Source organism: Dermacentor andersoni, chromosome 4 (genome assembly GCF_023375885.2).
Source record: "Dermacentor andersoni chromosome 4, qqDerAnde1_hic_scaffold, whole genome shotgun sequence".
Classification (NCBI taxonomy): Eukaryota; Metazoa; Arthropoda; class Arachnida; order Ixodida; family Ixodidae; genus Dermacentor; species Dermacentor andersoni.
In genome coordinates, this window is record NC_092817.1 from 185,666,049 (window position 1) to 185,690,110 (window position 24,062).

Genomic DNA, 24,062 nt, shown 5'->3' on the forward strand with positions numbered 1-24,062 from the left:
GACGTAAGTCCCACCGCACCACCTTCCAGATTTTCCAAAGCGCCGCGGGCGTAGCGTTACCTCGGATGCCACGCCGAGGAGCCGTGTGCTCCATGTTATGCGTCATTCCCGCCAAGCAGCGTTGTTTCATTCTTTTTTTAGTTCGGGTTTCGTGACGTTTGCGCTGGTATTCCACACATCAATTTCAGCACGAGGGCTCCTTTACAGGGTGTTCTTTTATGCAATACAGATCCTCTTACAATAACGCCACAAGCGCAGCGAACGTGGTATTTTACAGACGAGCTTCTAGGTGAAGCGGACATACTTTGCCGCAGCGGGACGCGCTCATTCTCAATATTGCTGCAATTTGATCTTCAATTTCAAATGAGCACTATCTCGAATTACGTGTGATTTTTTATTTCTAAGAAATGCACATGACATAAATGTTGACGCTCTACAAGTTTTTCATATAAACTGCCCTCGACCTAATAGTAACAAAGCTAAAAAAATTTTAATTAGTGTCTTCGCAGTCGCTTGAGGTGCGGTAAATTATTTCCGCCTCCCGTAGCCGTAGGCTCATAGACGTTTTATAAAGAAACTGTATTGTATAGAAAACACCCTGTATGTCTACACAGACCTAAAATAGGCTTTTTACGCGGCCCAAAATTTCGTTTCAGTTGGCTTGTAACACATCCCCGTAAAATTCAAGAAATTTGACTGAATTTTCCAATCATCTAACACTACACTGCAAGTTGACGTGCACGTTATGTCCACCTGTTTAATTATGTAGCCCAGATGATGCCACAGTTCTGTCATCTGCTAGATAATTAATTCTTTATAAGTCCGTGTACGACTGCCGAACCTATTTTCAGCTTATGGCAAATCACATATGCGCCAATTGTCAACGTACGGGAAGCTTCATGAAAACCACAATTGCCTTCCATGGTAAATCAGTCTTGCCCTAATTCTCAAAGGCGAGGATGTTTCAGAAAAGAGAAACGCGTTATCCGCCCAGAGTTTGTCCACCCGAAAGGACACTAACGAAGGCCGTATAGTTTCTTGTGTAGCCTCAAGGTCCTTTCAATAGGACGACAATTCATCATTGATTATCTCAATTTCAGCTTACATATGAAACGATGTTGGTTTCATCTTGTGCGTGGTGCTCTTGACAAAATACCGTGTTACCAGTGAGGTGTACGGCAGCAGGGCTAGCGACATCTCGTGGCGTTTTAGTGCATCACTCCATAGGAACGTTATTGTGTCGCATAAGTGTTCTCGTCAAATGAAAGTAAGTATAGATGTGTGAATATTCCATAATGTGAATGTGAGCTCAATACACCTTGTTATTTCATTCGTGTTCCATTCGACAATTCAATATTCCAAATTGTCTAACAATAATTTTATTTTCGAGATACACGGAATAACATTACTGCTTCGAGTTGCAAGGGAGAAGAAGTGATGCAAGTGGGGCTGTTCCGAACAAGTCAGCCGCACGACAGCCGCAGAGGCTGCAGAAAGCCAACAGGCACCGTATTCACAAAGCTTATCTTTCATAAGTGCTTTGTCCTATGCCGGTCGCGTACAGAAATTTTTGTTTACGACTCAATTTTAGCTTAAGAGCTCTCTGTGAATATGCATACCCAGTTTCTCAGTGAAAAAATGGATCTGCCAACTGCTGCACATTAGTTTTGTCATTCAATAGAATTGCCTCTAAATTAACCAGCCTTTGCATTTCCCGTAGGAATGATCATAATCGCTCCGAATGAATAATCGCTGTAAAGCATTTTTAGAGCGATTATTTATCTGCCAACGCTCCCAGACTTTCCTGACCGTGGCAACTGGAAAGAATTCCAGGGATGGAACATCAAGCCTTCTTTAGGAGACTAGCTCCACACAAGATTTACATTTCACCTTGTTTTGTTCAACTGTCGTTCTTCTCAAATACCTTCATAACGTTCTGTTTGAAATTTTCACTATTTGGCAACCATGAAAAACAAGTGCATGAACGCTTATGCAGCTGTTGATTTTCCACTCAAGCCGGTAACCAAAATACAGTTGTTCACTGCAATTCAAGTAAAACTCTTGCTTGTTCTAGTTCGTTCATGCTTGAATAAGTAAAAGCAAGGCGCAAAAGACTAGGACTGAAGAAGGACGTAGGCGCCGGTCCTGTTGTTTGTGTCCTTCTTCAGTACTGGTATTTTGCGCCTTGCCTTTGCTCATTCACTTCAATAGGAGGTTTGCGTCCACAGGTTGAACTCTGCATCACGAGATGGCATTACAAAGCGGCTTCCCAGGCTTACATCTATGGTATGACGGTACTCCGAAAAACGTAACAGGTCATGCACACAGGCTGAAATAGTATAAAAGGTTTTTATCTTACGCGTAATCGTATACACAGTTCAGGAGCCCGGGGTTACCAAATAGGTGTACGGTATCAACAACGCTGGTAGCGGCATCTAGTAACGCAAGGTTCAACCACGGATCCCAGAAAGCTAATACTGCGGTCGCCTTAATTTAGTTCATTTATATAAACAATTCAATGGAGGTTTTTTACGTACAAGAACCAAAATCTAATTGTGTGGCACGCTGTAGTCGAAGTCTCCAGGCTAATTTTATTCAGCTACCTATTCTGTTTAACTACCACATGTTAATTATTCTATACACTCTACATAACTGCTGGCGTAAAGCGCAGGTCGCATAATAATCGTGAACATTCATTTGTGTTGTGAGTTTCCTTCGACGAGAATGGTCGCGCCGCGCGAAGACGTTTGAAACGTATCATTGTTGGACAAATCGTCCTAAGCTGTTGCTACCAGCGTTGCGCTGACCCGTAATCTGTAAGGTTTACAGACGAGCTAAAGCTCTCCCTAGCTGAACTTGATCCGGTTCGACGTCACACCTCACCTGGTCTGACGCGACGGGCGCCGTCGGAGGCGGGCTGTCCAGGAAGAGATTGAGCCGCTTCATAAAGTCCCGCAGCGCCTGGTGGCTGGACGTGGGGACCGAGTAGATGAACAGGCACTGTCTCAGCAGCTGCGAGGCCTTGCCACGTGCGCCGGACAAGCGATGACCTGCCGTCCTCATCACCTCGATCTGGGTGCGCCACGACTGCTGCAGCGAAGTACAGGGACGTCGCCAAAGGCGTCAGATCCGTGCGAAAGACGCGTCCGAAACGTGCAACTTCACCCGTTAGGATTTATCCAGCTTGTTGGAAACTTGATAAAATCTCTGTTTAAGAGTACGTTTATTTAGCGCTATTATTCACAGCGGACTCTTACCATGAAAAGGAAATATACATTAGACAAACTTGGGCACACCCCATATCACGATGACTGTCGACGGTAATGGGTTTATCACTCAATCGATATAGCGACACAACGTGTTGCCACCCTTGAAACGAGGTATGTAGGAGGCGTGTACTGCAGCGGGAATCCTCTTTAGCACTTCGATAAGAACACTCGGTGCCATCTAGCGCCGCTGCCGCGGAGCCTGCGCGTCGCTTCAGAAATGCATGGCGCACAGGCGCGTGCGAACGCTTAGAAACGCGACATGCTGCAACTGGGCTCCTCTTTCACGCTTATTTCTGGACAGGCTGCACCTTCTAGTGGCACTGCCAAGGAGTCCGCGCATGGCCTCCGAGACGAGAAGCATTGCGTGCTGCTGCCTGCGAACACGGGAAATTCTTCCCTCGCTTCCCGCACGCCTAATGGCACACACTCACTGACCCAAGCTAGCGAGAGGTTCTTTGAAAAGCACCACACACCCACTGCATTCATGGTGCAGATTTCTAAATTGTTGGTGTGAAAAACGTTCATTGAAAAACCGCACTTAACCGGAGCATTTGTGGCGCAGCCTGCTAAAGCATCGGCTTGCTGTCCATCAGGAACCGTTGTGACATGGGTTCCAATCCACTTTGAATCGGTGAAATTTAAGGGATATTCATTGTAGAGCGGCCCATTCCCAGTAGCTCATACCTCGTCGCCCAAGTTGGCGTGAAAGAGGCTCGTTGAGGCACACACTAACTGCCGCATAACCACTTTTCTAAACACATGTTAAAGGGACACTAAAGCGAAGCAATAAATCAGTTTAGACTAATGAAGCATTGTTTGAGAACCCTGCAGGCAGTCATTTCAAAAAAATACTTTGGTTACTAGATGAGAAAATGAAGGTCCAAGTATCAGTATTCGAATTTTGCGCCGAAACCCCAGCGCCGGTACGTCAGCGTGACGTCAGGGATTCCAAAGTATGTTTTCGCATTTGGGCCGCGTTGGCTGAATAAAGCTTCCCGAAACTTGCCATGTTTAATATTTGGTTCCTTCAGAACACAATGTAGTCAATCTGTATCGCTATATATAATTAGTAGGCTCTAGAAGATGCCATCAAAATCCAAGACGTCACAGCCCCCAGGTGCGGGAACTTAAGTAGGCGTCGCCACTCGTATTTTGTTCTTGCGTTTTTTCTGGTTTACTAAACGTCTTATCGTTGTAAGAGTGGTGTTTTTGGTGTTATAGAACGGTAATTTACTGATGCAGAAGAAATCACTTTTCACTTTAGTGTCCCTTTAACAAAATATTGTTCCGACCACCATCTACCGAACAAAATTTGATAATGGTTGTTGCCTATAAAAGAAGAACTTACAATCCTACCGATCTCAAGGACCACTTTTCTTTTCGCCCATGAGATGTATACGAATACTGCCGAAAATCAGAAAATTCTGAAGAAACCGCATCACGATCAATACTCTGCAACTCGACAAGAAGGTACGGTAACACAATCTGCAAAGCTCATCTCTCGAGACACTTACATAAACTGGACAAAACATATTTTACACAGCTCTGAATCACAGGTAACAGCTTTATCACAAAATTCGCGTACACAATGTGATGAACTCTGTGGAGCAGTGCATATGCGTTCTTATTGATAGTTACAGCACTGTAGGACAATGAAGTGCTCCTCAGCGTTTAATGAAAAATAAGTTCAGTCCGACACGAGTTTGGACAAATACTACAGATCTTTAGTTTAGGGGACGCAAGCGGCTTGCGTACGCAAGAACTAGGGGCGACGGTACTACGCATGCGCAGACCGCTACGTCTACTTCCGTCCTTGGGGTTGTTGGGGCAGCCGAAAACATCGCTTCCCCTAAGCGGTCACGTTACCCACGTGACTCTCGCTGTGTACGAGAACTTACGAGTAGCTAGCGGGTAGATAATCTTATAAATCTTTCGCCAAGTGTCGACAGACGTCGTTTTTATATATATTATAGAGGTTTAGCGTGTCCGGCATTTGGGTAAACGCAGGCGGACGGGGCGGGCGTTGGGGCGGGGAACTAAACGGGAGTCTCCTGTATGCTGCATCTACCTGGTGGCGCAAAGCTCAAACGTACAAAAACAGCTAATATTGCTGTAACCAAGTCTATTATATTTCGCTTCTGGTGTAAATCTTCGACACTGACGTAATCGTGCTGCTGCCAAAATTTACAGCCGCAGCAAAATAAAATAAACTTGCTTTGCGGCGCAGCCTGCTAAAGCATCGGTTTGCTGTCCATCAGGAACCATTGTGACATGGGTTCCAATCCACTTTGCATCGGTGAAATTTAAGGGATATTCATTGTAGAGCGGCCCATTCCCAGTAGCACATACCTCGTCGCCCAAGTTGGCGTGAAAGAGGCTCGTTGAGGCACACTAACTGCCGCATAAACAGTGACCCAAGTCGGCGTTTCATGGAACAGTGGTACCTATACCCAGTCCCGCATCTAAAGTGACCCATGTGAGCGTGAAAGAGGCTAATCGCAGAGCGACAGACATGTACACACTGCCATATAGTCAGACGCCCAAGTTGGTCGTTTGGTTAGTTTAGAACCCTGTTGCCTCAACACAGCACTACTCGCACAACTTTTTCGATTATAAGCTACCGAGTGACTCAGGCAAAAGAGAAAATGGTTAGATGCAAAGAAAGGAACGTGGATAGCCTCCGATAAGTGCGTAAAATACCCTGGGAATGCTACCGCAATAAAAGAATGGTTAGGCACACATATAGCAGGTATTAGCAAGTCATGGAGGAATGAGAAAGGCATCAAGGTGCCCGATTTTTATTAATTATGAGAAGCCACCAAACAAAGACACCAACATAGAGAAAATTAGTTTTACTTACTAATTGAAATAAAGCAATGATATATTAGGAAAAATCAAAGTGGATGAAGATTTCATCCACTTTCATTTCCATTAACTTATAATTTCTCTAATTCAATTAGTAATTACAAGTAATTTCCCCTATGTTGTCCTTGCTGTCTTGGTTTGTTGATTTCCTACGATATGTCATGGAATGTGGTTTTATGCTCTTCTTGTAGACATGAGTGAAAAATCATTGCGTTCTGCCGTTACTGACATGTACACTGAAAACTTGGAGGGAGGTTAACAAAGCAGCTTGAGAAAGGGTTACGGGCAGCGCAGCGAGCGAGGGAAATAAATATGACTCGCGTTAGAAGAAGAGACAGGAAGGCAGTGATGCAGACTAGAGTACAAATGGGGGTAGCGGATATTCTCGTTGACATTATTCCCTAACAGGGAACTCAAGTAGTTTCAACTAGTATCGACCGATTGCACCTAGTAATCACCTGGTACCAGTTCAAATCCAACTGCTCTATACTTGCGGCCCACTAGGAAGCAAATGGTCCCAGTTGGAACCGAAATGGACCTCCACTGGCCCCAGTCGGGAGCCGCCTGCTCATGGTATTTCCAGGCACAGAAAAGTTGGGAATTAACGGGTTCCAAGTGTAGGCCACGTGAGAATGAACTGGCAATACTTTGGAATTAACTGGGCATGCGAGACATCCAGTTGGCATCCGATGGCTTGCTATAAATTGCAAATGTTTATTTTCTGTGGAAATGAAGCAACAGTTAAAACCAGTTGAAACCAATGTCTCCATTTGGGAAGTAAGCAGAAATACATATGAACATGTTCTTGTGAAGCAAATGAGCGGAGGAAATGAAGTTGCACTGAACTCGAACGCAATCTTTTTCATTGTTGGTCAAGTCAAGTTATCGATGAACCTGTCCACATTCTGATTTGCTAGTTTTCTCTGATTTGGTAATTTTCTGCCCCCTGAGGCAAGTACGGGACGGTGGTAATCAGCGTCGACGAGCTTGGATACCTAAATTTAGAAATCTAAGAGACTACTTAATGACGTTGAGTTTGCTCGACGCTGAGTATCCGCTTTACATACTTGCCTCAATCGCACAGAAGCTCGTCGAAGAAAACAGAAACTCTACTAAGCCAGGAAGCAGTCAAGTGGGTGGCAAAATGCACACGTAAAATGAAACCCATAGTAAACCTTTACTTCCGCACAATTTCACATAATCTGAAGGGGACAGGCCAGCGTCTCACTGTCAGAGCTGCTCTTCCGACGCCAAACAATTTGTATAGATTAGTTAACAAAGTTAACAACCCAACAAAGCATGAAGCTACATGTACAAACAAACCTTCGTGCCAGTTTGTTCCTTGTGTATAGAACGTAATAAATTGCATCCTTCTGCAAGTGCAAAACATTATATTGTCACGTGGTGGTGACGTTGAAGAACACAGTAGCAATACTGTGAACGACAAAACTAAATTTTATTGGGCGAACCTGTGCCCACAAAACAGGCTACACTTATAGCACAACGATAGCGGCGAACACAGTCGGCGATCGTCGAAAATCTGATCAGCGGGTCAGGCGCGTCGGCTTTTAAAGAACAGTCGTCGAATGTTCCAGACTAATCCTTCGGACTCGCGTGCCTTCCACAAACTTCTACACCATTCGCGTCAGGTGATGAAATCAGATAACATAAGGTTCGGCGACAACAGACAGCGGATAGAAGCAGCGATAACTTTCCAGAAACTTCGGATACATGCAGGCGCGTCCCACGCTGTGCGATTACATTTGTTAGGCGGAGAAACGTGGTTGCCCGATAAAGATAAGTACGCGTGTCAATATAGGCCAAACAGGCCGATCTTTGAATCAGAGGCTTCGTGAACACCTTTACAACACGTCAAAAACAGTCAGTGGCCAAATGGATATTCCTTTTAAGAAGCATGGTTGCCGAGAAGACTTTGATAAGCGTGAAGGGTTAAAGAGAAATAGTAGACGTGCGCGCATATTCGTAGTATCGAATATGACTAAAATATTACACACTATTTGTATTCCAAAAATAACTTCAATATTATCAAATACTAAAAAATATGTTGCAACTACCACCTGCTAGTCTTTCAACTCTTAGCCATCCGCTAAATAAAGTATCGAAAATCTTCAGAAGTGATATAACGACAACAAAATTTTGCGAAGCAATGCACAAACAAAAATGTGGGATGAAATCATTGGTTTTCAGTTTCGTGGCGAAAGCCTTCAAGACTACCTTCTTTTGCTTGTGGTCTGAAATTTAGCATTTTCGGCAATCTATTCTCGGTAGCAGTTTTATCTTTTACACTAAATCTAGTGACATTTTTCATGCAATGGGTCCTTTTCCGTATTTTCCCCCGCACAAGTCTTTCAGGAGCTTTTTTTTTCTTTTTCCCTAACTGCTGATCTCTATCAGCAACGATTTAGTTAGCGTTCTTGGAAAGCTAGTCCTACAGACACCATTCACACTTAGAAAGCTGTAGAAAATAGCTTAGAAAAGCTATTCGTGCATTTTGTGAAATGCAGTCATTGACCTTTAAAAGTGATCCTTCGTCCCTGATGGGTATGTCTTTTTTTGCACTAGTCTGTACAAGCCTGGTGGCTAATTATACCGAAATAATATTCCTGTTGTAAATATATGTGTGTGCGTTTCACTATTTGACGTTCAATACTTACTAGTGGTATTCGAGATGGTTGATATTCTCCCACTTTCAAAAGACAGTAACCAAATAACGCGTGAAATTATCCAAGCTCACAAAATATAAACCCTGAAACAAAAAAAACAAAAAAATCACCGACCCTTACGATACTCCCAAATGCAAAAATTAAGCGCAGCTTTATACGTGTATTCATTTCGCGATTTATTCATCATGATCTGTCTCGTGCGGCACCGTAATAACGGCGCGAAGTGTGGCGCCACTGCCCCGTTAATCGGGAGATCGCGAGAGACTGCCCATGTAGCGCTAATGGAGACCGCTCACGTATCGCTTTGCTTTCATATATGGTTATCGGCGGACGCACTCGGCTCCGCATGCCTTACCGATGGCGTCATCGGTGAACAGACGACGCGCGCTACTCTGGCGCCATCTCGTAGCGATCGCCGCCGCAAAGCACGTCTTGCGCGGCACTACAATTGCATTCTCCCGCTTTCGGTATGCCCTCCTCCTGAGCTTTCCGCCTCGTGGTTCCGCTGCACCCTGCTCCTCCGCTTTCCTCCTCGCGCTCGCTTCGCGATCGCCGTTTTTCATCCTTCGCTGTGCTCGTTCGCTCGGTTACGCCGAGGGACACCGAAGACCAACGCAGGAACGGGCGCTAACGAGCTGCGCTCTAAAATGTGTCGATGCGTAATCTATATTACTACTTGAAAATAAAATTGCTTACTTGTGCGAAACCCATGACCCTGCGAATTTGCTGCGTGCAGACTGCTTGTTTGTGCGTGAGCCCTTCAGATCTTGTAATCAGTAATGGTTTTATCTGTTTCACCTTTAACGATGCGTCCCGGTGTAGTGTACATCGCTATAATAAAAGCAGCTGTTCGAGCACCGTGTTGTGTCCTTAGCGCTGTTCCCACCCGGATACCTGGAACCATCTAACCAATGTTTCAACTGGCATTGACCTGCTTGAACGAGGCCAGTTGCTCCGATATGTACACACCTTGCTCAAATGTTCTATTTATCACTTTTTGCGTTCTAAACATCACCATAAAATTTTCATTATTTTTCTATAAGCTTTAATAACTTTATTTAATCGTGCACATGAGAACTTCCCCCAAGACAACTTAGAAGAACTGCACCACCCACAGTAATAAGATCTTCTTCAATGGGTTTCCTACGGCGTAAAAAAACAATCATTATGTCAGCATGATTGACGCCTCTTGTCCTTGGCGCAAATGCCATCAGCTTAGGTCGTATGGGAGGGCAGACCAAAGTTGCTTCATAAATCGCAGAGCACATGTGCCGTAAAGGCAATCTCGGGCGCCTTTTTCTAGCTTTTGAATAACAAAGAGCGTTCTAGAAAAACATTGTTTAAACAAACTTCATACCTTTAAAGACGATAAAAAGATCGCTCGTTGTTCAAGAGGATCATTTGTCCGTAAGCAAGCCAAAACGTCGCTAATTCTAGCGACTAAACCGCTAAAAGAGCACCACAGATTGGCATTGTTTTAAAACGGGGTGGTGACAAACTGTCACTAGCCTGCTTGACCTAGTCGGGTTTTACGATATCTATCGCTGTCAATAGTGCTGAGAATACCTAAGAATTCAGTACAAGCTTTTTCCATAAAAGACGCGTTGCAGATGCCCTTCACCTCTCAAAGAGGGCCAGGCCAAGTGCAATTCAATCGCAGGTCAATGACTGCTCTGCTAATGTGAACGCTAGGCTAGCTGGCAAATAGAAGCATCTTGTTTCGTGCTAAACTTTCACCTTCGGATTAGCGCTATTATCAGTGTCCACCACAAACTTTGCCAAGGCGTTCAAGTTTGTTCCTAAAACCAGTTACACAAAGACATACCTGTACCCAGAAAGCAGTAATTTTAAATACGCAAATCCGGTTGACGTGACGGAAATAAGTCAACCTAATTGGCTGGCAGATCATGCATAAAGCCTTTTGTTCTTAGGTTGTGAACGACTATTATGGCATTTCCATATCTGCCGTGATTGTTTCTTCCGTCACTAAAACCAATATATCTATATTGTACAGCTAACTATGCCTGTAGGGACCACGTTTCTATCGATTCATTCCCTGCTTCTTTTCTACCTAAATAATAAAGGGAAAATCAGGCATCCACCCGTTTGTAGCAATCGCTACAAAGGAAACCCATACGGGTTCCTTGAAAGAAAAGTCTCAGAGTCGAATAAAAGTTCTTCCTGGTCCGGGACTCGAACCCCGTACCAACGCCTTTCCAGGGCAGCCGCTCTACCGTCTGAGCTAACCAGGCGGCTAGCAGATGGCAGGGCGAAGTCGAATTTGTCGACCACACGAAGCAAAGGCAAGTGTTTTGACGTGGTACTTGCTACGAACTGGTGGATGTCTGATTTTCCCTTGATTAATTACTTCTCTCCACCTTGCGGGTTTCCGCAGAACTGCTACGTCAAAACACTTTTCTACCTGTATGTTAAACTTCTCTAACGTATCTCCACTGCTCACCAGCTAATGCTTCCATCTGCTTTGAATCCCAGCGTTTCACTCAGCGTTCACACAGACATCTACAATGGCTCTTGCTGGCAGAATATCTTGGTATTCAATTACGATGTGCTGACTAGTTTCAGGACCTTTGCAGCAGTATACAAAGGGGTCATCATGTTACGAATATTTGCTCCGGTATGTTTCCCTTCCTAAGGCAGCTACCTCGGGCCACAAATAGCCCCTCACTGTCCTGTGTGCAATCGTGAAGATTTTTGCTCAATATCTTTCTTCGAGTATATCTAAATCTCTATGGTCATTTTTATTTGCATTCTTGCCACCTAATTTACCGTCTGTTTTTCTTTTACTTATTTTGTGATGACTTCTGGCTTACCTATTTACATATTCAATTACCCTTTACTTGGTTGTCAACTTTCCTGACATTCTCGGCATTCCGTCTCCGGCCTTTTGAGCAGACTTATTTGTGTGCTTCAGCCACCCATTTATACACTCTTGGATGGCGCTGCCATTAAATAATGATGGTCACGATGGTGATGACGATGATAATGCTTTGTTGGTATCGTATGTTGTTATAATGCGTTGTTGGTATCGGACAACCTCAGCGGCGCTGCCGCGCCGCTGAGGTTGTCCACGTTTCCCGTATGAAGCCTTTCATGAGGCGTTCGCCGCCCCTTTGAATTGCGGCTAGAATGGCCGCTCTGACGCCAGGGGACATTAGTGTGACCATTTATAAGCTATTCTTTGTCGTCTGTACACGATCACCATCATGTGGGGTTCATATGGGGTTCTTCTTCATCATCGCTTGTGGGGCTGGCTCTCAATTGTGATCCGTGCTGTGGGCGTGATCGGTTCGCCGCATCTTCGACTCGGGAATAAACGTAGTGACAACTGCTACGTCACAATATATGTATATATATATATATATATATATACACGCATATACATTCACATATACACACGCACATGGCATATATACACACTACTCAAGTGCACAGATGTAAACCTTCAAGTTAAAGGCTTTATACAAGATCAACTGCTACATGAACGGAGAGCATGAGAGAAAAAAAGTGAAATTAGACAACGCCTGCAAAATCTTTCCAAACTAATCAACACAAAATAATGCACAATGCCGAATGTAAACTACATGATATATATCTGCTGCCGATTAAGCAATTCTGTTTAAACAGTATTGCATTAAAGCACATTTATTTATTGGGGGGCCATGAATTAAGGTTGCATTAGCGCTCAGGTGTAAGGTATTACATATTTCAACATTTGTTTATTGTTTCAAAGGTGGGGTCTAATTTATCCAAACCACATAGGCCTGCAAGCTTAAAGCATATGGTTTCTTAGCTCTACGTGCACTGTGCGGTCGTAAAGCACCCCGGACAGCAAGAACGCCAGGACCCCGCTGCCTCTTGCTATGCGACTGGTGGCACCGCGGCAACGGCTGGCTCAACTGGGCCACTCGCACCATTTTTTAGGCGCCTGCAACAGGCTGCACCTGTGTCTTTTGACCGAGTGGCCGTGCAGACGCCTACATACCTATGTGATTGTGGCTTCAAGCGTTCCTGCGATGTTATTACGCTTTATCCTTCTAAGTTTCTAAACAATATACTTTTTAAAACATCACGACAGTAAGTCTCCGAGCAAAAGCACAATCATATCGGGTGAGTTTGTTAAGTTTAGAGAGCAACATTTCGTAGAAAACAATCGATCTGCAGGAAACCTGAGCCGTTTGTGGCCACAAGGACGAAGTTTAGGGGAATCAATGCACAGCCAACCATTCCAACGCTGAATTTCTACTCTCCATATCGTTGAATCCCGCCGTATTTTAACATACTGTAATGCCGGTAATTTGAGCCAATCAGGGAGGTTGCGGCAGCCATCTGCCCCAATCAGAACTGGCAAGATGTAGAATTGATTATTATGGTGGAATTTGATGATGCCCAGAATAGCAGCCTGGCTGAACCGCCACACTTGCAGCTTCCGCAGGCGCTAGCACTGGAAACGTTTTACAACGAAAATTGTTTACAGTGAAAACTATAGCACAGTCGATAGCATACAGTACCAGCTCCACGAGGCTATGTCCGGGTCCGTGGAAGCGCCCGCACACGTGGTCCGTGAAGTTGCGGCACGGCTCGAGCAGCGGGTTAAGCTGGTCGCGCAGGTATTCGGCCGCGGCCAGGCACTCGTGCGAGTAGCACACGGTGCCGTCGTCCCTCTCTGGTGGCGCCTCGGGCCGCGTGGGCGGGGCTTGAAGTCCCAACACGTACGAGATGACGTAGAAGCCGAGCGCGCCTGCCGAAGCACCGACGATCCCGCCGATCAACCAGAAAGCCGCCGCGGCCACGATGGGGCAACCCTCGCGCACAATGACGTCACCACGCTGCTCCTGGCGCTGTGCTGGTTCCTACGTTAGAATGAGCAAGCGTCTGGTTGATCGGACGGATTAGACTGCTTGAAAATTAAATTGCGGGGTTTAACGTCACCGAAACTGCAATGTGGGGTATGAGAGATATTGTAGTGCTGGTCTTCACAATAATGTTCACCGCTTTAGGTTCTAAAACGTGCACACTTTGCACGGTATACGAGGGATTTTGATTTCCGCCCGCATTAACATACGCTAACCGTGGCCGGAATTGAGCCCACGACCTTGTACTGAGCAGTACGATGACATAGCCATTGAGGTATACAACGGCAGTTACCGAATTGACTGACTGCACTGACTGATCGAGTGACTTAATTGTTGATAGTAGGAGTGACCTTTTTATTTACAAAATGATTATATTTATTTAAAGAATTCACAGGGTCTCCTATGTTATATATAAGACGACTTAATGCGAAAGCACAAGTGCCCATGCATTAAAGACGGGAACATGACGTACACATCCCCCTTAATTCGCTTAGTGTACTTCGCTTAGTAATCTTTCTTAATTCCAAAGGTCGAGGGTTCGACTCCCACCCAAGGTCGTGGGTTCGAGTGCCTTAGTTAGGTTCGAGAACCTCGCATTCATTAACACCAAAGGTCGTGTGTTGGACTCCCACCAAATGTAAATTCGAGTGCCTTAAGTAACTGTATTATAATAAATGTGTCTTAATTACATTCGCCTTAATTAACAAGGGTGGTGGGTTCGACTCCCACCAAAGGCCGAGGGTTGGACTCCGACCAATGTTCGCGGGTTCAAGTGCATAAACTTCATCTTAATAACTGTGCCTGTAATAACGTCGCCTTCACTAACAACAAAGGTCACGGGTTCTACTCCCACCAAAGGTCGAGGGTTCGCAGTCTATTTGTACTGTTCTTGTCTTCGACACATTTTCATCGGCGGTTGACTGACTCGTGAGATATACAAGGTTTTCGCCTTAATAATTGCATTCTTGAAATATTGATTGTTTGACTAGATTGATTAAGTGATTATTTTTATGGCTGGATTATTTTATGGATGGCCCGCGACGGCCCGAAACCCATCGGCAGAAACGACAGTTCAGCTATAAATCGGCGAACGGGCCGCGCGACACCCGATGTCGACGGGACTTTCCAATGCCATTCTTCTTTCTTACAATCAGCCCCTGGCTGAAAAAGAAGCAATCCCCGCGACCTACGGTGACCATGACACGATGGGCTCATGATAAGGCTTGAGCCTCTCTACATGAACTATTTCACGTCCTCGGCGACTGTGGTGACTTGGGGGCATTGGTGTCTCGACGATGCAGTTGATCGGCGAAATCTGGGTTATGACGCGATATGGAGCATCAAATTTCGGCAATAGTTTGGAAGAGCGTCCAGGGCTCGTGGGCCGTATCCAGAGCCATAAAAGAGATACAGTCGGGAAGGTAGGAGCGGGTCAGCCGTCACCACCTCAAAGTTTTTGGCGGGGTTGGTTTGCGGCAGCGAGTGAGCGGGTGAGCTGCAGACATTCCTTGGCATGCTTAACAGCGGTGGAAACCGGAGTGCACTCTGAGCTCTCTCGATGACATGTAAAAATTGTGTTGATGGTACAGGAAGGTTCGCGGCCATAGAGAAGGAAAAACAGAGAAGATCCTACTGTGGCTTGTTTGGCGGCGCTGCAGGCGTATGTTACGAACGGTTGAACAAGGTCTTAGGAATGATCCGAGGCGACACACATGGAGAGCGTGTCGCCTAGAGTACGGTTGAACCATTCCGTCAGACAATTGTTTTGGGGTCAATAGGTGGTAGTCTTGCGCTGTATAATGCGGCACTGATGAAGCAGGACTTCACTATTTTAGAAAGAAACGCGCGCTCGGTCACTCAAGAATTAAAGAGGAGCGCCGTGGCGTAGAACGAGGTGATGGTGGATGAAGGAAGCGACGTCGACCATTGTGGCCGCCGGGAGTGCGGCGGTTTCCGCGTGCCGCGTCAAGTGATCGACCGCGACTGACTCAACGGTTGCCAGCAGCATTACATAGGAAAAGAACAATATAGATCAATCCTGACACGGCCAAAGGTGCGAACTTGGTATGGAAGTGGCTGTAATGGTGCGGCTGGATGACGAGCCGATTGGCAACGTTAGTAATCGGGGCCACGAGTGGACGTATTTGCTCACGTAATTATACATGCCCCGCAAGTGAGAACGAAGTCAAAGTCGCGTGTAGGTCTTGGATACACCGCCATTGCCACACTGCGGAGAATGATTCAATGTCACTGCTGCACCAGTAAACTCAATGCGTGATTGGTTGGCTGCTCATTCGAACGTCCCGAAGTAAAGTAAGTAAATTCTGCAGAAATTTCGCAAGTTCAGGGTGTTCCATTGTAGAGGAAGTAAGTCATCCATGCACTTTGAAGCACCACGAAGCTACCGAGGAAAAGCGTTTGCTTGCTTATTGCTAAAATTAAAGTAAATTTTGGGGTTGTGCATACCAAAACCAGGATCTGCATGATTGTGAGGCACGTCGTAGTGGGGTACGTGAGGTTAATTTTCACCAAGTGGGATTTCTTAAAGTTCACATAAAGTCAAAGTACACGAAGGTTTTGTGCATATGGACCCCACTGAAATGTGTCTGCCGCGGCGTTCAGCTGCGCAACAGTATAGCCACTAAGCTATCGTGACGGGTCCTGTACAGTGCTTCCGCGCTTCGACCTATGGACTCATTCGCCATCGCCCTACCGCCTACTGCCTGCCTTGTTAGCTGTGCAAAGCAACTGTGCCTGTGATAGCAACTGTGATACCGGTTTCATTCCCTGAGCGGGCCGAAATTATTTTACCGAAGCATTGTCGCAGGAACAACTACTGCGCAGCGCCTTTCGAAGTGCAGTGGATTATAACTATCCCGCAACTGTCTACCCATCAGAAATTGGGTCCCTAAATCGCAACGGACAATAACGTGTTATTGAAGTAAGGTTGCTTACTTGAACGGCGCCTTCCGACTGCTCAGAGGGCATGGGATACGCGCGTTTGCGTGGAGCACGACGTAGCCGTTAGAGGAATCTTCTTCTTCTGCCTCTTCTTCTGATCCTTTTTTTGGTAGCACATGATGATGATGGCGCTGGTGGTGGTGGTCCTCTTTTATGGCTCGTAATCCACCTAGGGGGATAGGCGAAGAGTCGGCCGGTAGTGGGTAGCTCAAGAAAATTCTTATTCGAAGAAGAGAAACGCAAATTAAAAGGAAAATCAAAACGCGATACCACAATAATTAGACTGGAATGTGAGCGAGCAGTGTGAGAGTTGGGGTCTGTCATGTAAAAAGTGGTAGTTGGCTCATGCCGTCGTGCCACTCATCTACGCTAAACATGTGATGACAACCACGCCCAACTAATGGTGAATGTCAGTTACCCACCACCGTTATCCACGCCAAGAACGTTGTTGAAGGGAGCAACGTGTTCTCATTGATAACCTGGCGTACTGGATTTATTTACAATATCTACATGAAGAGTGGAGAACGTTACATCTCATCAGTATAGCATGACTGACGTGAAGCACCCTGAGGAGCCGAAAAAATCTGCTTTAACCCCCTCTGTCCTCCCTAGATCCCCAGACCAGGGAAATCTGTAAGCCCACATTCGTCCAGTCGGGGCGCCCTAATTCGTCGAAAAGTGGACTCGAGGCCCTGTGCCCGCCCGTCCGTTGCGGCTCGGCGTAAACTGCGGTGACGACGTCAGCGCCATGGATCGCAGCGTCCGATAAACAGTGAGGGTCGACGCAGTTTGGAATGTGCGGAGACCGCAGTATGAACTCGACGTGAAGTGGCATGTGATGTAAAATTTTCGCGAAATAGCGAAAGACGGGCGACTTTGCGGCGGTTAACTACTTAAATAAGCGCTAGGTTAGTTTTCATTGAGGTTATACTCGCAAAACGCTTTTGGTTAGAATGAAACGAGTAGACCTACTTTTCACTACTTCAAGTGAAGTAATAAGATTAACGCGACTGGGATCGCATATTGCAGATGCATATTGAAGTTTCGAGCACATTAGAGTCTTGTAAAGCTGTAGTTTAAGATGTGTGTGAAATAGCAACGACGGGCAACATTACGGGGTCTTGATACTGAAATAAGTGCTAGGTTAGTTTTTCTGAGATTATACTCGCAATATAGTTATAATTAGAATGAAACGAGTTGACCCACTTTTTACTCGTTCAAGTGAAGTAACAAGATTAACGGGACTGGGATCCCATATTGCAGATGCATATTGAAGTTTCGAGCACATTAGAGACTTGTAAAGCTGTAGTTTAAGATGTGTGTGAAATAGCGAACGACACACGCCGTGGTTGCTCAGTGGCTATGGTGTTGGGCTTCTGAGCACGAGGTCGCGGGATCGAATCCCGGCCTCGGCGGCCGCATTTCATTGGCGGCAAAATGCGAAAACACCCGTGTACTTAGATTTAGGTGCACGGTAAAGAACCCCAGGTCGTCGAAATTTCCGGAGTCCTCCATTACGGCGTGCCTCATAATCAGAAAGTGGTTTTGGCGCGTAAAACCCCATAATTTAAATAGCGGACGACGGGCAACTTTACGGCGGTTAGCTACTGAAATAAGCGCTAGGTTAGTGTTCATTGATGTTATATTCGCAATACGCTTATATTTAGAATGAAACGAGTAGACCTACTTCAAGTGAACTAATAATATTAACGCGACTGGGATCCCATATTGCAGGAGCATATAAGAACGTAGCAGCCTCCTCTGCGCTTTGAAACCTAGACAAAAAAGTTTAGACAGGTTCCTGTCTAGACAGTTTTTGAAAAAATTCAACAATTTCGATATAACTTCACTAGGGTAATCTCGGGTCATTTGGGTATTCATTGCCGAGATTCTTCCTGGAAACAAACGTTTGAAAGTACTTCGATTCTGTATAGGGCTCATAGCAGGATGACAAGGGAGATTGTGGAGGCCTACGAAATTGCAAAATTAGAGGAAAGGTGCGTTAGCAAGCCTTCAGTGTCACTATCTGAAAAGGAGATATGATTGCTCGGTTAATATTTGTGACCATTGCTGCATATGTTTTCGCCATGCCTTGCACACGTGTACGGTTCATCAAAATGTACCACTGAATGTTCTTTTTTCTCTCACATTTGTTTCCGCTTGTAGGCTACATATTTATCGATGCGTGCGAAAATAAAACCTATAGTTGAAAGCGAAGCACTGTGTCTGTGTATCTTTCTACGTTCTCGTTCAGTCGCGCTTAGACACTCTACCATGTATTCTAACCAACCAGCCCGCCAACGTGTTTTTAAAGTCAACCAATCAAGTTCGTCGTGGAAAACGTTATATCCTTCCTTACACATATCCTTAACGTACCATTGGTCATTCCCGGATAATATGGAGCACGCCAAAGTGGTAGTTGTCATTAAATCAGGAGATAAAATGACCAATGCAATTACGGATGGTGGTGGTGGTGGTGGTGAATTGTAGCAACAGGCGGGTTTAGCCTGACGAACAAGGCCGGCAATTGCTCCGCCCGAGCGTCTCGCACAATACCGCTGAAGGGTTTCACCATATGTCCATCAAACCCGTATCTCTTAAGAATTCGATGAGGAGACGTGAAGTTTCTTTGCGGGCTATAACTGATCCCTCGGGAAATATAAGGTGTTGCAGGCGCACATGCGGAAGGTCCTTGTTTGGCAGATTTTGCAGGAGAGTGTCTCTTTCATCTTGGAATTGCTGGCAGGACCACAAAAAGTGCTCAATGTCTCCTGTCTCGTTGCATGCCGTACAGTTCGGAGAATTGATTCGGACCAATTTCAGTGCTACCTGTATTTCCGAAACGGTATGAAAAAAAATCATTTTTACGCCGATGCATTACTTTTGCGAGAAGCGCTTGGTAATATCACCTTCTCAATATGGCTTCAGGAAAGAACTGTCCACAGATTTAGCACTATTAAAGCTAAAGTAAATTATCATTAAGGCTTTTGAAGGCAAACAACTCATTACAGGCATTTTTGTCGACTTTTCGAAAGCTTTTTATTCATTAAATCACCTGACAATATTAGCTGAATTGGAGCGTCGCGGATTTCGTGGCTTGGCCTTAAATTTTATGACGTCATACCTAATGACTCGAAAGCACACTGTGGAAGTGAACGAAGAATTCTCAGCGACAAACTGTGAAAGCAAGTGTTCGTCAGGGCAATGTGTTAGGACCCTTGTTATTTAATCCGTTTAATAATGGTATCGTAAACATATCGCAACAGGCTTCATTCATAATCTATGCTGACGACCCAAGTGTACATTAAAATTCTGATAACTTTGACTAAGTCTATAAAAAGCCGTATTCTTGCAGCACGCAAACAGCATACAGAAGGTAGAGAAATGACTTCAGCAAGGGATAAATGCAATAGCCTTTATCTCTTTATGTAGCAGTGACCAATTGTTCATGGCAAGTACTTAGGCAACACAAACTTGCAAAGCATGTCATAAAAATCAAGCTAGGCCCACCATAGAACTTTTCAAATTTTGATGACTCTTACATATTTCTTTGTGGCGTACGCGCTTTTGGGCATACTAAAATAGTTGAGGAGGTCCAAAAAATGAAGAGTTCAAGGGTCCAGTCGGCAAATAGAGTAATTAGTCTCGAATTCGATGGTATTGTTTCTTGCCGTTGAGTGCGGGAGTTGGCCGACGTTGAGGAGGATCTTGAGATGAAACTGGAGGTTTGTTTACATTATTTACAGTAATAACACAAAGTAATTAACAGTCATACAATCATTGACGGCCTGCAGCAAATCGGACGCTGCATCCTGTGGCAAGAAGAACGAAAAAATGAATGAAGGACTGCATCTCTCTGCTCCCTGTCTCTCGCTTTTAACCCCTTCAGTGTCTCCGGGTCACGTCACTTTCAGCCAATCGTCGAGCCCGCTCAGGTGTCGTCCTTTTCCTCCAATGGTAGGAGCCCGTGCAAGTGCCGTCACATTCAGCAGATGGGGTTGCTACAAAAACTCCACTGTCGGAGAGGTGACTTGTCACCTGTCCGACAATGGAGCCCTTGGAGTGGTGTTGCCTCATGGCCGACAGTGGTCTTGCCTCATTGCCTGCAAGTTCTCAGCTAGAGGAGACCGGTTGTTTTTCGAAAGACCTTTTAGAGCTGCAATACAGCTTTGCTCGGGACAATAGGTTGACGGGCGGCGCACGAGGCTGCGGTCGCCAACTTGCCTGACAGGCCCGCGAACGTGTTAGACGCGCTTCTGCGGACCTTAATTGGAATGCGACGGCGGTTGAATGTGGTCGGCGAACTCGAGTGATGCCAGGAAAAGGGTCCGTATCTAGCAGCTCCTCCTCGCCCCGGTGGTTCGGAATGGCCTCTGAACTCAATTCGATGGCCATGAGGAACGCTGATGGAACTCGTAGGATACTGGTGACTAGCCTCGTGAGAAGAATTTGGGGTTCCCGTGCCCTGGAGGACGCACGAAAAACAAACGAAACTTCATAGCTCTGCATCACGTGCAAGCGCACGCAATTCACCCCTGACTCGCCAAGTTATTACTATGTCAAAGTCAACCCTGTTTTTTTTTTTTCCTTCTCCCAATTTTGATAAAGCAGTTCCAACCACCCATACCCGAACCTAACTTCAGCAGCCTGTTCTTACCCTATAGCAGTGGCGTACTTATCGCACGTACTGGTGCCACTGAACAGTCTGGTCAACTCCACAGGTACGTAATCACAATCGCGCTAGCTGTGTGGTCCCTATTCAGAGCGCGTACTTGCGTCGTACGCAAATGTTTTATCACGCTTACTAACGTTTCTTCCTCTAGTCCATACAGGACACGTACTTTAAACGAAAAAATAAACTTGGGTAACTTACGCACTCCGCAGAAACCTTAAAAATGCGTCTTCTAATAACTAGTTCCATGCTCGCTTACTAGAAAAGTCAGAAGGCGGCCGTCCTCAACACACACGAGCGACCCAGTCATAAACATTCTGCTCCCTTCCATCCGGACAGGATACGCGCTAATGGAACTAAGAACGCTTCTCAGTGCAAATTTCGCACTTTCTGAAAACCTACAAATTCGAAAATGCTTATAAAGAAAGAAGGTTGCCTAATAAACACGCGCGTTACCATAGGCCTCTCACCGATAATCTTGACGCTTCAGGTTACTCCCAAGAAAAAAGCCAATCTACTCATTAATTAACCCCTCGCGAAACTAAATGTTTACATAAAACGCATTTTTCCAATCTCGGAGCTTCTCAACCGAAAACATAAACAAAGCTCATATTTGACATATTCAAAGAAGCTCTAGTCTCAAATCGCGAAAATTTTCATATGCTCAAAAATAAAACAACACGTTTTGCTTCTACGGAAGCTCTCTTAGTCTCCCGTTCCAAACTTTTATGACATACGCATACTGTTGAGCCGTACTCGAGGTGATCGTGCTTCGAAAGCTATTCTGGCTACCCAGGAACAACAAAAGAACCGACACCCTATCAGCTCCTTCAAGATGTTACAGTGTCTTGCCAATTTGCTTCCTGACGCTAGGCTTTCATCCTGGACTCGACTGACCGCGTAATGACTCCCTACCACCTCGTCTCGTCTTGCCACCTTGCGCTCCTTCGCACTACATGCTGCACCCCGAAAAGAACGGCGGAACGACGACGAACATAACTGACCCGTGCCCTTTTTCCGCGTCCGCGCAGAAGATGCTTCTCGGTCTTTTTTTGACTGGTGGCTCGAACGTGCTTGATGCGTCAACGTCGACCAAATCGTTCTCTTCCTCATGCGCTGGCTTTTTGCGTCTGTCGCCGTCTTTGGCTGCGCTACATTATTCACCGCATTCCGATCTTTATCACGCTTCTTTCTGCGGCGCTTGTTCCTCGAACTCCCTTTCATGCCGCCTTCTCGCGCCTCATGCTGGCCGGTACACATCTCGTCGGCTCGGATCATTCTCCTACCCACAGAGTCTGAGTGATATTCATTTAAATCATCTCTCTCTTTGCCTCGACTGGCGGACAGCTCAAACGACTCTAGAACAATGCAGCAGTCTTTACTCGAGCTATGCAACTCGCACTCTTGCGAACTGTCCTCTACTGCATTGCCCAGTTCACCCTGTGCATCGGCACACAGATGGTCGGTCTCGATCGCTGTCTCACCCGCACAGTCCAAATGATTCATAACTAAATCATCGCTCTCTTGGCTACCTAGACTGGCGGACAGCTGCACCAATCCCTGAACAATGCAGTTGTCTTCCCTTGAGCTACGCAGCTCGGAATCCTGCGAAATGCCCTGAAGTGCATCATCCAGCTGGCACTGCACTTCTGCACGCAGATCTGACTCGAAATGGGTGCACGTGTCTGTCGGGTAAACAGTACTCTGTATATTGTTAACAGCCTCGTTAACATTACATGCGACGCACACGCGCGGTGACTGTTCCGATTCATTCCCAGATGGCCTAGCTGTCTCTCCAGTGCTGTGTTGGCAAATCGCCTCGTACCTCTCACTACGGCATTTAACGGCCGCTGTTAGCAGCAGGCATCGTTAGCAGCTAGCCTTTTCCGTTCACCTATGAATGTGCTGCTAATCTCACAGGCACTACTTCTGTCGCCGGCTTTGGCGAAAATCCGCTAGATACTTCCTCATTTTTTTTGCTCTGTACAACCTACAGAATTTTCAGGCAGCCGTTGTCCTTGTGCGTTTAATTGCCGCAAATCTTGTACCTGTTTTTTCAATGCTGCCATCTCTTTCTCATGCTTTTCCCGTTTTCGCTTGCTCTCACGCTCACGTTCTTGACGCTCACGCTCTCGTGTTTCTTGTATCACCTTCCAAGCAATCTTAATGCTTTCATCATCATTGCCACTATCTTTAATTCCGTTTATGATAGCCGGATTTTTCAGCTGTTCGTCCGCCTCAACTCCCAAATCGTCGCACAATAACAAAAAGTCTGACTTCGTGAACCTTCTAAGATTCATGGCAGCTGCCCCGACTGGTGGTTAGAACTGTTTTTCTTAAATAATTTGTGCAAACGCAAAATATGCAACAAATTCCCAATACCTAGAAATATCAAAATAAACACGCAAAATTTGAAGTCTGGCGAACCAAAGGAAAAAAACCCCGCGCTCACCCACGGATGCAGCACCACGCCACTAGGTTCATCGGTCCCCTGTTTCCCGGTTCCTCAGGAATCCCTGGGTCGAAGGCTCGTTCTTCTTCGCTGTTGCCAGTTCCTGAGGACTTTTTGGACGAAGGCTCTTCCTTCTTCGCTGTTCCCGGTTCCTCAGGACTCCCTGGGTCGAAGGCTCGTTCTTCATCGCTGTTGCCAGTTCCTGAGGACTTCTTTGGACGAAGGCTCTTCCTTCTTCGCTGTTCCCGGTTCCTCAGGACTCCATGGGTCGAAGGCTCTTTCTTC

The 24,062-nt window shown here is 45.8% G+C and overlaps 1 protein-coding gene across 1 annotated transcript in view; it reads right to left on the minus strand.

Moving 5' to 3' along the window:
• Positions 1-16,730, minus strand: part of LOC126531892 (uncharacterized) — a 56,801-nt gene extending 40,071 nt beyond the window's left edge. The window contains exons 1-3 of the mRNA XM_072287682.1: positions 16,648-16,730; positions 13,348-13,689; positions 2,884-3,090 (exon numbers count right to left, since the gene is read on the minus strand). Coding sequence (XP_072143783.1) covers positions 2,884-3,090; positions 13,348-13,689; positions 16,648-16,680 — 582 coding nt within the window. The 5' untranslated portion in view covers positions 16,681-16,730. The remainder of the gene's footprint in view (positions 1-2,883; positions 3,091-13,347; positions 13,690-16,647) is intronic.
• Between the last annotated feature and the right edge of the window lie 7,332 nt (positions 16,731-24,062).